This window comes from Acomys russatus, chromosome 18, assembly GCF_903995435.1.
Source record: "Acomys russatus chromosome 18, mAcoRus1.1, whole genome shotgun sequence".
NCBI classification, from domain to species: Eukaryota; Metazoa; Chordata; class Mammalia; order Rodentia; family Muridae; genus Acomys; species Acomys russatus.
Window position 1 is genome coordinate 18,181,182 of NC_067154.1, and position 12,995 is coordinate 18,194,176.

The 12,995-nt window shown below is 43.2% G+C and overlaps 1 protein-coding gene across 1 annotated transcript in view; it reads right to left on the reverse strand.

Moving 5' to 3' along the window:
- Positions 1-8,091, reverse strand: part of Cog3 (component of oligomeric golgi complex 3) — a 54,335-nt gene extending 46,244 nt beyond the window's left edge. Inside the window, exon 1 of the mRNA XM_051160842.1 lies at positions 7,885-8,091. Within this exon, the coding sequence (XP_051016799.1) occupies positions 7,885-8,058 (174 nt within the window). The 5' untranslated portion in view covers positions 8,059-8,091. The remainder of the gene's footprint in view (positions 1-7,884) is intronic.
- Positions 8,092-12,995: the final 4,904 nt, after the last annotated feature.

The following is a 12,995-nucleotide window of genomic DNA, read 5'->3' on the forward strand; positions in this document are numbered from 1 at the left end:
AACTCTCTGAAATCAATACAATTGTTTATATCTTGTTTTGAACGAGAAAGAAATATTTCCTTTAAGTCCTGAGGTCAGAAAATGTTGTGGGGTGCTGGTGGCACATGCCTTTAATCCCAGAACTCAGGAGGCAGAGGCAGAGGCAGGCGGACCTCAGTGACAGGCCAGCCTGGTCTACAGAGCGAGTTCCAGGGCAACCAAGGCTACTCAGGAAAACCCTCTGGGGGGTAGGGTAGGGGTTCACACAATACTAACATTCTCCACAGATGCCGCTCTCAGGATGTAAAGAGGACACCAATGTCCCCCAGTAGCAAGGTCTAAGTATTGAGTCAGCTTTTAACGGTGGAGGTGAACCTTCGTAGAAGCACGCACGTTTTCTCACGTGAACCTCTGTGAACTACCATTAGACAAAAGGAAACCCTATGTGCTGTGGCAAGCCGCATGTTCTTTGTAGGATCTAACACAAAGGCCTGAACAACCAAAAGAATTAACAAATTACCATCTTTAATCAACAAACTACCTCCTCCTACCACCCCCATCCATGGTAGATGACGTCACCTACACTGGCATATTGTGAAATTCAACAACAGAGAAGAGACTAGACAGAATCTTAGAGTTTCTATCGATTCCAAAAGAGCTGCAGAATAAGGCTTCCGTGTAACACCAACACAGCACTCTGACTCCCAACTAACGAACGATACTCTGGCTCTGGATTAACTTACCTGAAGTCCCATCCACACAAGCTGTTTTTAGACCTAAAAGAAACTAGAAGCGGATGGCAGAGGAAGCTCGGGGCCTACTGCTGGGTTCAATTCTAGTTTTAAGCTCATGGCATTTAACGTCTTCCAACTAGATATGACTCAAGGCCTTAGGAAATTGATTTCATCTTTCTAAATGCAGACATCCCATGTGAAGACAGGGCTCCTTCTTTAAAGCTCAAACAAGCTGGATGCACAAACACCACCACTAATCCAGAGCAGCGGTCTTTACTGTGGGGAAGTTACATCTGTGTTCACATGGGGCTATACTCAGAGGGAAATACACTACAGGGAAGCCTGGTTTAAAGCCTCTTGCTGATGTACAAGCTGGTGGCATTGGGGAAATTAAGGATTGTATTCCTCAATGTCTTCTTTTATCACATACGGACCCAGTGGCCATATCAAGACCACTGTGGGAGCAAAGAAGAGAGGCAGCAAACACTGCCTGCAATAGCAAACAGAACCAGGAAGCTCCTTGTACACAAATGAGTCAGACTCAATAGCCAGGAATGTCCTAGCAAAACGAAAATGTCTTCTCAGGACATCACTATGCATATAAACTCTTCCTGAAAAGTAGTATAAAGCCCTGAAATAAAAGTACTGTGACCTGGCAAGAACTGAGTTTCCCAAACTCTGTGAAGCCTATCTTGAGTCTACCATGTCACTAGCAACTATGTGCTGCCATCAAGGGTTCTGAAGAAAGAACTGTAACTGAGATAAACAGCACCTGCACTGTGGAAGCATCCCAATTAACCAACAAGGAGCTGTCTCCATAGAGAGGGTGGCGCGCGCGCGCGCGCGCGCGCGCGCGCGCGCACACACACACACACACACCGAGAGAATGCAGCATATAAAACACTTAACACAGCCCGGCCACACAGTAAGAACTCGGCAAAGCTGAGCTGCTGACACTAGTGCACTTCGTATTATTCCCACTCACAGCAACTGTAGTTCTGTCACTCCCCCTTAGGGGCAGCAACAGAACACGCTTATTGACCCGAACCGACAGTGCTTCTTGGGAACAGAACAGTGAGTAAGCTGCCGTTGCAATACTGTGTTAGTACTACAAAGTCGGCCTGTACCAACAGATCACAACTATGGTGGGTAAGACGTAGAGGGGAAGAAGTAATGCACCCCAGCTCAGATCTGACAAGCATCCCTGTAGACGTTCAGGCCCACACCTGAATGAAGAGGTCAAAATGCACGTTGCTTGCACACAAACATGCAAAACCCAAATAATGCACAAAAGTGTAAGCACTCTTTCTACATTTTTCATTGTTTTTATTTGTCATCTGTGTGTGGCCTCCCATGCACATCAGAGAACAACTTAAGAAGTCAGTTCTCGGGCTGGAGTGATGGCTCAGAGGTTAAGAGCGCTGGCTGCTCTTCAAAAGGTCCTGAGTTCAAGTCCCAGCAACCACATGGTGGTTCACAACCATCTGTAATGAGAGCTGGTGCCCTCTTCTAGCGTGCAAGTGTACATGCAGGCAGAACACTGTATACATAATAAATAAATTTTTTTTAAAAAATAGGGTCTTGCTATGTATCCTAGGTGGGCTTTGAATTAGTAATTTTCCTGCCTCAGATTCTAAAGTACCTGAATCTAAGTACCCCCACACATCCCCCTAAAAAAAAAACAAAAACAGAAGTCAGTTCTCTCCTTCCACTATGTGCGTCCCAGAGATCGCACTCGGGTTCAATCAGCTTGATCACAAAGACATTTACTCACTAACCCACCTTGCCAGAAAGCCTAAGTATTCTTAGGTCCATCATAGATCACGATGCAGGATAACCATGCAAATTAAACTGGGGGGGGGGGGGTAAAAAGATGGCTCAGTGGTTACAAGCACTTGCTCTTGCAGAGAACCTAGCTTCTATTCCCAGTACCGAAAGGCCACTCATAATCTCCATAACTCCAGTTCTAGGTGATCTGATACCCTCTTCTGGCCTCTGTGGGCACTAAGCACAGCCATGGTACAGATGCATACATGCAGGCAAAGCACTCACACACATAAACTAAAATAAACCACCAAACTGGAGAAAGAGGGACATTTCCAGGGATAGTCAAATACTGACTCCCGCATGGGAGACCAAGGGGAGAAAGGGATAGCAAGCACCATGCAAGAGGCTAAAGGATTCTCTTACTTGTCACCAACCACTAAGGTCTAGCAGGTAAGTAGAAGCACCTGGAAGCCACTGACTTAGGAAGAATCCACACCCACTCACAGGAACCTCCACTAAATATTCATGAGAAAGTATGTGAGCAAGGTTTACAGACCTGGGAGAGGTGAGTGTTTGGAAGTATGTGAGCAAGGCGTACAGACCTGGGAGAGGTGAGTGGTTGGAAGTATGTGAGCAAGGTGCACAGACCTGGGAGAGGTGAGCGGTTTGCACACACATGGAAAGCATGGCACAAAGCCCCACCTAGACCTTTTGCCCCAGTGGACAAACGCCTTAGGACATTGGGAGGGGCTGGGAAGCAGCAAATTCTGTCAGCCATAGAATATAACATCCTGTTATAGCTGGAAAAAGGGAAAAGGAAAAAACCTCCACCCTAGACAACAGACAAAAAACCATAAAGGGCCCAAAACACCAGAGGTCTCCTGCAGCTAAGAGAAAGACAGACTCAATTCCAAAGGCCCAAGGACAAACGGCCTGCCTAAGGCTGAGGCTGGACCTGGACAACAGAAAACTCCCAATTATTTTACACTATCAAAATTCATAATAATTATATTGTGTTTGGTTGTTAAGTCTTTAATTGATTTATTTTAAATGTACTATATATTAATTTCTACCATTTCAAATGGATCCAAGGGGGTCATAGACATGTGCTGTTTATTTAAAAAAAAAAAAAAAGGTTATTTTCTAAATTACTTTACCAGATAAAACTCTAGATCCATGAAAAGCTGCTCAAGATATTTCAAGCACATTCTATAATCTAATCACGAATAAATATGGTCATAAATAAATATAAATATGATCATATTTATCCAAGAGCATTCAATTTGATTAGTTCAAGCACAGATACTAATGAATTTTCAATCATAAGACCTTTGATTATAGGGCTGGAGAAATGGCTCAGCAGTTAAGAATGCCCAGCACCTATGCCAGGTGGTTCACAGCAACCTGTAACTCCAGCTGCAGGGACTCCAATGCCCTCTGCTGGCTTCCTTGGGCATTCACTCTCATGCACAAACTAATACACAGGTACACATACATACATATAATTAAAAGTAAAACCTAGGGCTGGAGAGAGATGGCGCGGGGGTTAAAAGCACTGTCTGTTCCTGCAAAGGTCCTGAGTTCTATTCCCAGCTACCACATGGTGACTCTCAACCAACTATGATGAGATCTGGTGCCCTCTTCTGGCCTGCAGGCACACATGAGGGCAGAATACTGTACACATGAATAATAAATAAATCTTTTTTTAAAATTAATTTTAAAAATTTAAAAATAAATAAACCTACAGCTAGGCAGGTGGCATATACCTTTATCCCAGCACCCAGCACTAAAATCTAAAAAATAAAAATAAAAAACTTTAAATACCAGAAACAGGAGGGTCCCTGGTCCCTTACTTTTACTAATAAGAAACTATTTTCTCTCAAACTAAATAGGAGAGAAATTACAATACAACCACTTTTAAGAAATAACATTTTGAAGCAGGGCATGGTGGCACACACCTTTAATCCCAGCACTGGGAGGCAGAGACAGGTGGTACTCTGTAAGTTTGAAGCCAGTCTGGTCTACAAAGTGAAGCCAGGCCAGCCAAGGCTACATAGAGAGACCCTGTCTTAAAAAATCAAAAAGAAAAAAAGAAAAAGAAAGAATATTTTAACAGCGTAAGAGAAAATTACCCCTTTGGGTACTTAGGTCTCACTAAGTTCTTGTCACAAAACAGATGAAGTAGAGCTGCAAGCCAACAGGGAATGTGAGAGTATTCCCTGCTTGCCGCGGTGACCTCACATCCTGAGAGGACGACTGGGTCAGGGCTGCCCAGCGCACTGCCCTGGCTTCAGGACGGAGCAGACGCACCAGCACACAGACAAGAGCCCAGACTCTGCTGGCCATGTGGGAAAGCTACTGCACAGCTAATACAAACAGCCATGAGCATACTACAAAATAATCACAATAATACCGCAGCAGCTTAGCCGGTCCAGGAAAAGACAAGTGCCCCTTCTCCTAAGCCTTGTTTCGTGGAAAATGCTTGACTGGAGAAAGTGACTTTTCGAATCAATCTGATCACGCCATTCTCCAATTGAGCTGATAACACTTTCTGTGTTTAGATGGAGCATATCATGGAAGCTGGAGTCTCAGAGCCTTCCTCAAGACACCAAAACACTTTTTTTCTTATCTTCAGACTTAGTGACACCTCTCCTAGCTCAAGATTCTAATCTACTCTTTTAAAACATTCATTATTTGAAAGAGATCCCATGAATAATGTAATGTTACCAAGAAGTTTGCCATGCACCTTTTATGCACTCGACTGCTTTTATTTTCACAACTCCCTGACAAAAGCCTCTATTTTATAACAAAAATCAAAAAATTGAAGCATACAGGTTAATTACCATGCCCATCATCACACACCTGCAAAAACCCAACAGTTACGGCAGTAAATTACCAACAGATTTCAAAGTAAATTATTTTAGCACTTTAACAAGAACCACTTAGTTAGCAGAAAAAGATCCTTGCTGCTATAAGAAATTTGCCTCGACTACAAGAAACTAGTCTACTACAAATTCTTTTATCTAATGCAATTTTTCAAGATAAGAAACTGTTTTGTTTTACATGAGTGTTTTGCCTGCACCACATGCACGTTTAGTGCCCAAAGGTCAAGAGAGAGACCTGGAGTCACAGGTGTGTTGTGAGCCATCCCGTAAGTGGTAGGAATTGAGCATCAAGGGCGTTTAACTACTGCGCCATCTCTCCAGCCCCAGGAGTGCTTTTCTATAAGTGAGAAAGCTGCTTTCTAAAGTCATTAGCCGGACAGCAACTAGACCCAAAGTCAGCCCAGTTCCAAGAGATCAGGAAATAACTTATTTCACTAAAACAGGAATTGCTACAGAGAAGTCTACAGGAGCACGCTGTTTAGACAAACTAAAGTGATGCATTCTTTCCTCAACAGTAACGTTAAGAGCATGGTAACGGGTATGAATGGATTCCAAAGCCATCCCATCAGACACAGAACACTTTAGTACAGGGAAAGGAAAGCAATGAGGCATGCCCCTCCAAGACCCCGAAGTGGGTGTGAACAGGTGCTTTCCTTCCAATACTGAGACCTCCCCAAATATTGGGACATGTTAAGCTCATCCTCTACCCAGGAACTTACTCTGCTTTATTTTCCAGCTAGAACATTAGTGACTTAGCCCTTCCCAAGCTGGCTTCCCGCTTTCCACATCAGTTTTCACACTAGGCTGTCATTTTCTTTAAAAGGCCTTCCCTTCTCTTTTAGGTCTGCCCTTACTTTTAGGTCTCCCATAAAAAGGCATACCTCATGCACTCTGATCCCACCACCCTATTTTATTTTTCTTATACAGTGAATGAATCACTTGTCTGTACCTTCTTGGTTTGTTTGATTTTTTTTTTTTCTTTTTCCTCTTCTTTTAGGCTCATGATCTCCATAGTTACGTCACTTCACTAAAGCTGGAAATTTCATCTTTCCTATTTATGGTTCTAGCCCTAATTCCTACCATAGCGTAGGCACGACAAGTCAAATGACAACATGAACTAATTAAGTATTGCTGCATAAATAAGGAAGAATGGTGTAAAATAATACTAAGATACCCATTTGCTTCCAACGCAATAAGGAGGAAAACTCAATTCATAACCCTGGGCAATAACAATAAAGTTTCCTGCAGTGTATGCCTCCCCGATTCTGTGAGGTCTAGACGTCAGTAACAGGGCACACAAATTATAAACAGACTGGGGAAATACATACACCAGTTTACAGGCTGAGGATGGTCTGCAGTAGAGCACTTCCCCAGCACAACACACACATACACACCACACCCACTATAATCCAGAACATAAAACACAGCCAGCTCAGAGACCTTTCCACTTGTTCCTTCCGTTTACTTGGATCTAGTTCCTTTATGACATCCTGGAGGTGGGCAGGGAAACACACCTAAGAACGCCCGATTTTACAGCACAGCACACGGTGTTACCGAGAACGTTTCTAATCACACCTCCAAAGTGTGAGGGCAGAGCTGAAGATGCCAAATTCAATCTGTATCTGGACAGAGTTCCGAATCGCATAGAAACTAATGCTTCTGACATAAATAAATAACCACCACTGCTAATAAAAATAACCTAAAATCCGGGCCTCGAAACTTTAAGAGCCTGCCAAACATCTAAACAATTCAAAAAAAGTACTCTTTTGTTTGTTTGTTTGTTTGTTTTGAGACAGGGTTTCTCTGTGTAGCCTTGGTGTCCTGGACTTGCTTTGTAGATCAGGCTAGCCTCGAACTCACAGCGGGGGGGGGGAGGTGGGAAGTACTCATAACATTATAATTGCACCGAATCACACAAAAACTAACATCCATACTGTCCCAGTGGTAACTGGGAAATGTTGACACCAAAAACCCAAAAGCTCTACTTAATAACTGAGTCAACTTGTAAAAATAATTCTTTTTTTTTTTTCTTCTTTCTTTCTATAGGTTAAACAAATCGAATCTTCCATAACCTACACCAAAAGTTCACAGCTTGGTGTGTGATGAATCAAACTGTCACTCGGAACCAGTTCTGAGCCGCTTTAAGTGCCCCTCCGCCTCCAGGAGCCAGCAAGCCAGAGGATTCCGGGACACAGCAACACAGACCAGCTGGACTCCGGGGCACCCCACCTCAGGCTCATGGGGAGCAGAACTACAGTGACCCGGGGACAACTGAAGCAAGACGCCCAGAGCAAGGCTCAGGCCAACCGTCCCACGCGTCTGGGCGAGGGCCGTGCCCCCGCGTGGATGTACACACACCGCGGCAGGGCCAGCCACGGTGGCCGGCCGGCAGTGCGAGGCTGACAGCGGGGTCCACACAGGCCCCTCCCGCCGAAGCCGCCACGGTGGCTCGGGAGGGCAGACCAGATCCCCACCCGGGACGGGAGGCCGGGCGCTGCCCACCCACGCCCTCGCCTCACCTCGGCGGGCACCGGCAGGTTCTCCACCGCCGCCTTTAGCTCCAGCACCGAGTCCGTCTGCCTGTCTGTCAGCGGCGCCATCGAATCGGGTCTCCGATCCCAGAGAGACAGCTTCTCGCGGGCGTCCCGCTCGGCCGTCGACTCCGGCAGCAGCAGCAGCGCCGCCTCCGCCATCCCGGCCGCCCTGGGCCGCTCAGCTGCGTAGAACAGGACCCCGACAGGCAGAGCCGGGAACTTCCGGGAGGACCGGGGCTTCCAGCGCCGCAGCCGCGGCGGGGCGGGCCCGAGCGCCCTGACCCCAGAAACACTTCCGTGGCGTGGGGGCGGGACCGAGGCCAGAACAGACGTGGCTTTCAACGGAGTGCAGACATTTCCGGTTGGGGCGTACCTGAAGCTAGAGGGTCAGAGACAGGCATGGGCGGAAATAGGCTTGCCCCTACCGGAAGCCTCTTCCTCAATATCAATAACTTTATTATACTGTGTTGTTCAGGTTTTTTGATAAGTGTGATAAATCACCGCCACAGAAAGGGGAATTGCCGAACTCCAAAGATCTACTGCTTCTCTACTGTCAGATAGGTGATTTCCATGTTGACATAGCAACCAAGAGCACAAACTTTTCAAACATCCAAACTAGTTAGAACATTAGTTCATGGAGACAAAAATTCAAACTCATGTACTTCAGGTCTCATTAATAAATAGTATCAAACAACTTTAAAAAGTATATAAAGTATATACTAATATAAACAAATTTCGAGTAAATAATTGAAAAAGGGACAACTTTCTACCTTACCAAAGAATTCCAAAGAACATGTAGAAAAATGAGGGAACTAGCCATCACTAGGACATCAGGACATCACAGTAATAACTGTATCAGGCAAGTAAAGGGGTGGACACTGAGGAGGTGGCAAACGTTCCAGAAGAAATGGCGGTTTGCACAGTTCCAGATTATCTCCCCAAGATAATAATCAATAAAAAGGAGGAAGTCAGGCACAGTGATACACAATTGTAAGCCCAGTACTTGGAAAGCTGAGGTAGGAAAATTGCAACATGTTTAAGGCCAACCTGGGCTGGTAGCAAGACCTTGTCCCAAAAAGAGGAGGGACAGTCACTTGGTCTCAGAGCCTCCGTCTCTTTCTGCTCTCAGCATCTGGGAGTGTCAAGTGAGTCACTAAGAACCAAACTCAGCAAGCAGGAACGGTTTTAATCCATCCCAGACCCCGTGCTTTGTAAACATTAAGAGTAAAAAAGAGATGCCCAAACCGAGTGTGGTGGTGCACATCTGTAATCCCAGCACTCTGGAGGCAGAGGCAGGCAGATGGATTGAGTCCAACACCAGCCTGGGCTACAAGGTGAGTCCAGAAGAATCAAGGCTACACAGAGAAACCCTGTTGAACTTAGTTTTATAAAACTGTGTTTGTTTATCTTAGCTTATTTCTTAACCTGGCTATCACACAGATAGTTGAGACTCTTTTATAATACAAGGCTTCACAACACAATCTGAGCAATCTAAGTCTGTTCTTCACCCTCTGTGCTATTTTGTCTCACTTCCAGCAAACACAGGAGCAATACTTGTGCTTTGTAACTTTCCTTGGCTCCAGCTCCTTCCTCCTGATCTTCCTTGGACCTCTACCCAGGGTTGAATCCCCTGCTTCTTCTCCTGACTCCTCCTCCCCTGGCTGGCAGGAAGTCTAGCCCTACTCTCTCGTGCTCATCTTTTGGCTGTAAGCTACTTTACTGACATAACAGGAGGACAAATGGGGAGGAGAATTTATACAACATTTAGACAGGACGTCAGAATTTAGACTGCACAGAAATCTTATGCCTACATTTCCTCTTTTAGTCTAATAAAAGGCTCCTTTTCTTGTAATTAAAAAAACTATGTAATATAAGAACTGTGAAAATTATTAGGTAAGACTTACATCTGTATGAAGTATTTTACTATCTATCAATTTTTATCATCTTAAACAACTTAAGTTTAACTGTGAGAGTATAACTATCTAGTCTTCAACCCCATCAGAGACTTAAGAAGGAATAAATATTACCTAAATATGTTGAAGTGCAGGCAAACAGCTTCCAAAAGTATAGAAATGACAGCGGTATTTAGCTGCCTGGATAGTCCCTCAGCTTTTCCCTATAGCATTGGAGCATCATCTTCAGCCTTTTGGCCCAGAATATTTGACAGACTTTTCTGTGAAGCAAGAATTATGAAGGACTTACCTACCTTGTCTTTGCAAAGCTCGGCAGTCAACTCTCTTGCATCCAGTTTATCCTGTTTGGACACTATTTTGTCTGTAATGGATACAAGGACATTTTCTCATGCAGTGGGCAGCTTGCCACATATGAAGTTTTTGATGCTCGTTGAAGTAGAACAGGGGAGTGACACAGCACCTATCTCATGTCAAAAAAGCTTTAAGATATTAAAATCTTCAAATGCCATATTCTATAGATCTCTTAGGTTTTTGAAGACCATCTATCTATCTTATCTAAATTGTTTGGTTTTAGCTATTTAACATCTGTGAATCTAGAAAATATATTTTTGTAATTAATCAAACTAGTATCTAACATGACTATGAGTTTGATTGGCCAAATAATATACATTTCTTACTTATACTAAGGAGTTTATAACAGTATCTCTTAAAATGACTAGAACTTAGCATTGCAGTTTTAAGAATTGCATAGGTACAATACTTTAGCATGTTGTAACAAAATATAATACAAAGATCTATACCAATGTAAGATTTTTGGCCTATTAATATTCTTTGGTCTAAAAGTAGATTCAATAATCTACACTTGTACTTATCATTCATATAGCCAACCCCTTTAAACAATAACAAACATCTATCACTCATAGAATAGCCAAAAACCATCCACCACCAACCCCATGAGAATGGCACATTTTCTTTTGGGGGAACCCAAGAAAGTTGGGATATTGTCCAGTCTTAAGAAAACTAGCTGAGGGGCTGGAGAGATGGCTCAGTGGCTAAGAGCACTGGCTGCTCTTCCAGAGGTCCTGAGTTCAATTCCAAGCAACCACATGGTGGCTCACAACCATCTATAATGTGATCTATGTGCACTGTATACATAATAAATAAATCTTAAAAAAAGAAAGATTGAAACATTTGCTAAGAAAGTTCAGAGCTTAACTGAAGTCCTGACTGGAACAGTCTGTAATGCTGAAAAATCTAGATAGCCATTTTGAAATCGTCTCAGATGAAAATGTTTAAGAAAACATGGTCATTGAGGCCATCTCAGAGGTAAGATCACCCGGGCTACTTGTCTTGTCCTTTTTTGGTGTCTGGTCCTTTTGCTCTGTAAAATATATAAACTTTCAAAGGCATTATATATTTTTGTATTAATGCTCATGGCCTGTGCACTGAGCACAGTTCCATTAAAGATGATTCTTTATAAAACAATTTTTTATCTATGCCATTTCAAAGAATGGCACAATAAGTCCTTAGGAATTTTTAGCCAAAAAAAGTCTATAGGCTATGCACAGTTGAAGTCCTGGTTGGAAACATTTTCATGTTTGGATGTTCCTATGTGGAGGGATCAGCAAATTATGTTACCTGCTTGTTCTGCATTTGAAATCATATGTGTGTAGACATATATAATTTAGCAGTCTCCTTTTTACCTATGTCTGTTTTAATTTGACCTCTTTCACAGGGGATGTATATTACTATCGTCATATGGCTATAAATATCCTCTTTCAGGCTCTCAGGCACCTATTGTGTTAGGCCAAGCCGCTACCTGTTTCCCGTGAATAGGCTTCATGTTTAAAGGGACAAGCCAGGTGTCACAAGCAATAGAAAAGGCATGTTTTGAATGAACTTTTTATAAACACCTTTTTTTTTTTTATTTTAGAGTTTAAGTATACCATAGGCATCTTGTACCCGGGTTTTTTACATTTGCTGTGGTTATTTCTGTCCCACCCCTTTTTTCCATATGGGATGGATGGTTTTGCCTTTTAAACATATGAATTGTGGCCTTTGAGGTTTTGGGACCTAACTAGGCTGGTGTGTAGTTTGCCAGCTGTATAGTCCTCTGTGTCTCTCTGTATCAGGCGTGCCTGCCACTTATCCCCCATGAAAATACCTCATGTTTAAAGGGATAAACAACTGGCTACCAGAGCAGTGTGGCGCCTCAACTCAGGCAGCATTCAAAATCTTATTGACGTGGGAGGCATGCAGCTTGTACGTTTGTCTCCCAGCCTAGCCTTGGATCCTTACATTGACCATAAGAACGTATCTCTCAGGCCAAAATGCCATTTGGCACCAGTTCTCCTATGGGAGCCCCACTTTCTAAAGGGATTGGATGTCCTTTTAGAGAAGTGTGACATCATTTTTCCTTACATAAACCTAAGATTGACGTGTACCCATCTTTTAGATCAGTAAGGACATGTCATCCATTATTTTTATTTTATTTATTTACTTTTAAAGATTTATTTATTATTATGAACACAGTGCTCTGTCTGCATGTACACTTGCAAGCCAGAAGAGGGCATCAGATCACATTATAGATGGTTGTGAGCCACCACGTGGTTGCTAGGAATTGAACTCAGGACCTATGGAAGAACAGTCAGCGCTCTTAACCTCTGAGCCATCTCTCCAGCCCACCCATTACTTTAAAAAAAGAATTTACATAGGAACTTTAAGGGGAAACATTGTCATTTTTGGATTTTAGACTGATTTTTGCAGGGAGTTCCCACCCAGACTTTATTTTGTAAATCAGAATGATCCAGAACTCAAGAGCTCTGCCTCTCAATTCCATGTTATTGTAACTCCAAACCTTCATACAAAAATTAAACAAAGAAAAAAAAAATCCAAGTTTTGTGTCTGTTGTGCCAATTAAGGCGTCAACGAGTGAAGCCCTGTTCATCTTTTTTGGAATTTAAATTGTTGTTAGAATGTACAGGTGGGCCCTTTCTGGAAATAGCTCACAAGCACCTTGCAGCTAGAGAGCCTTGAGCTCCATCTGCCATCAGCTTTTTAGTCTCCACAGGTTAGAGTTCTGTTTGCTCTTCTTGATTTCTCTCTTCCTTCTTCAAGTCTGTCTTATTCTGAGACTATACAGAACTGAAATCATCACTGAAAACAGTATTGGTATGCTAATAC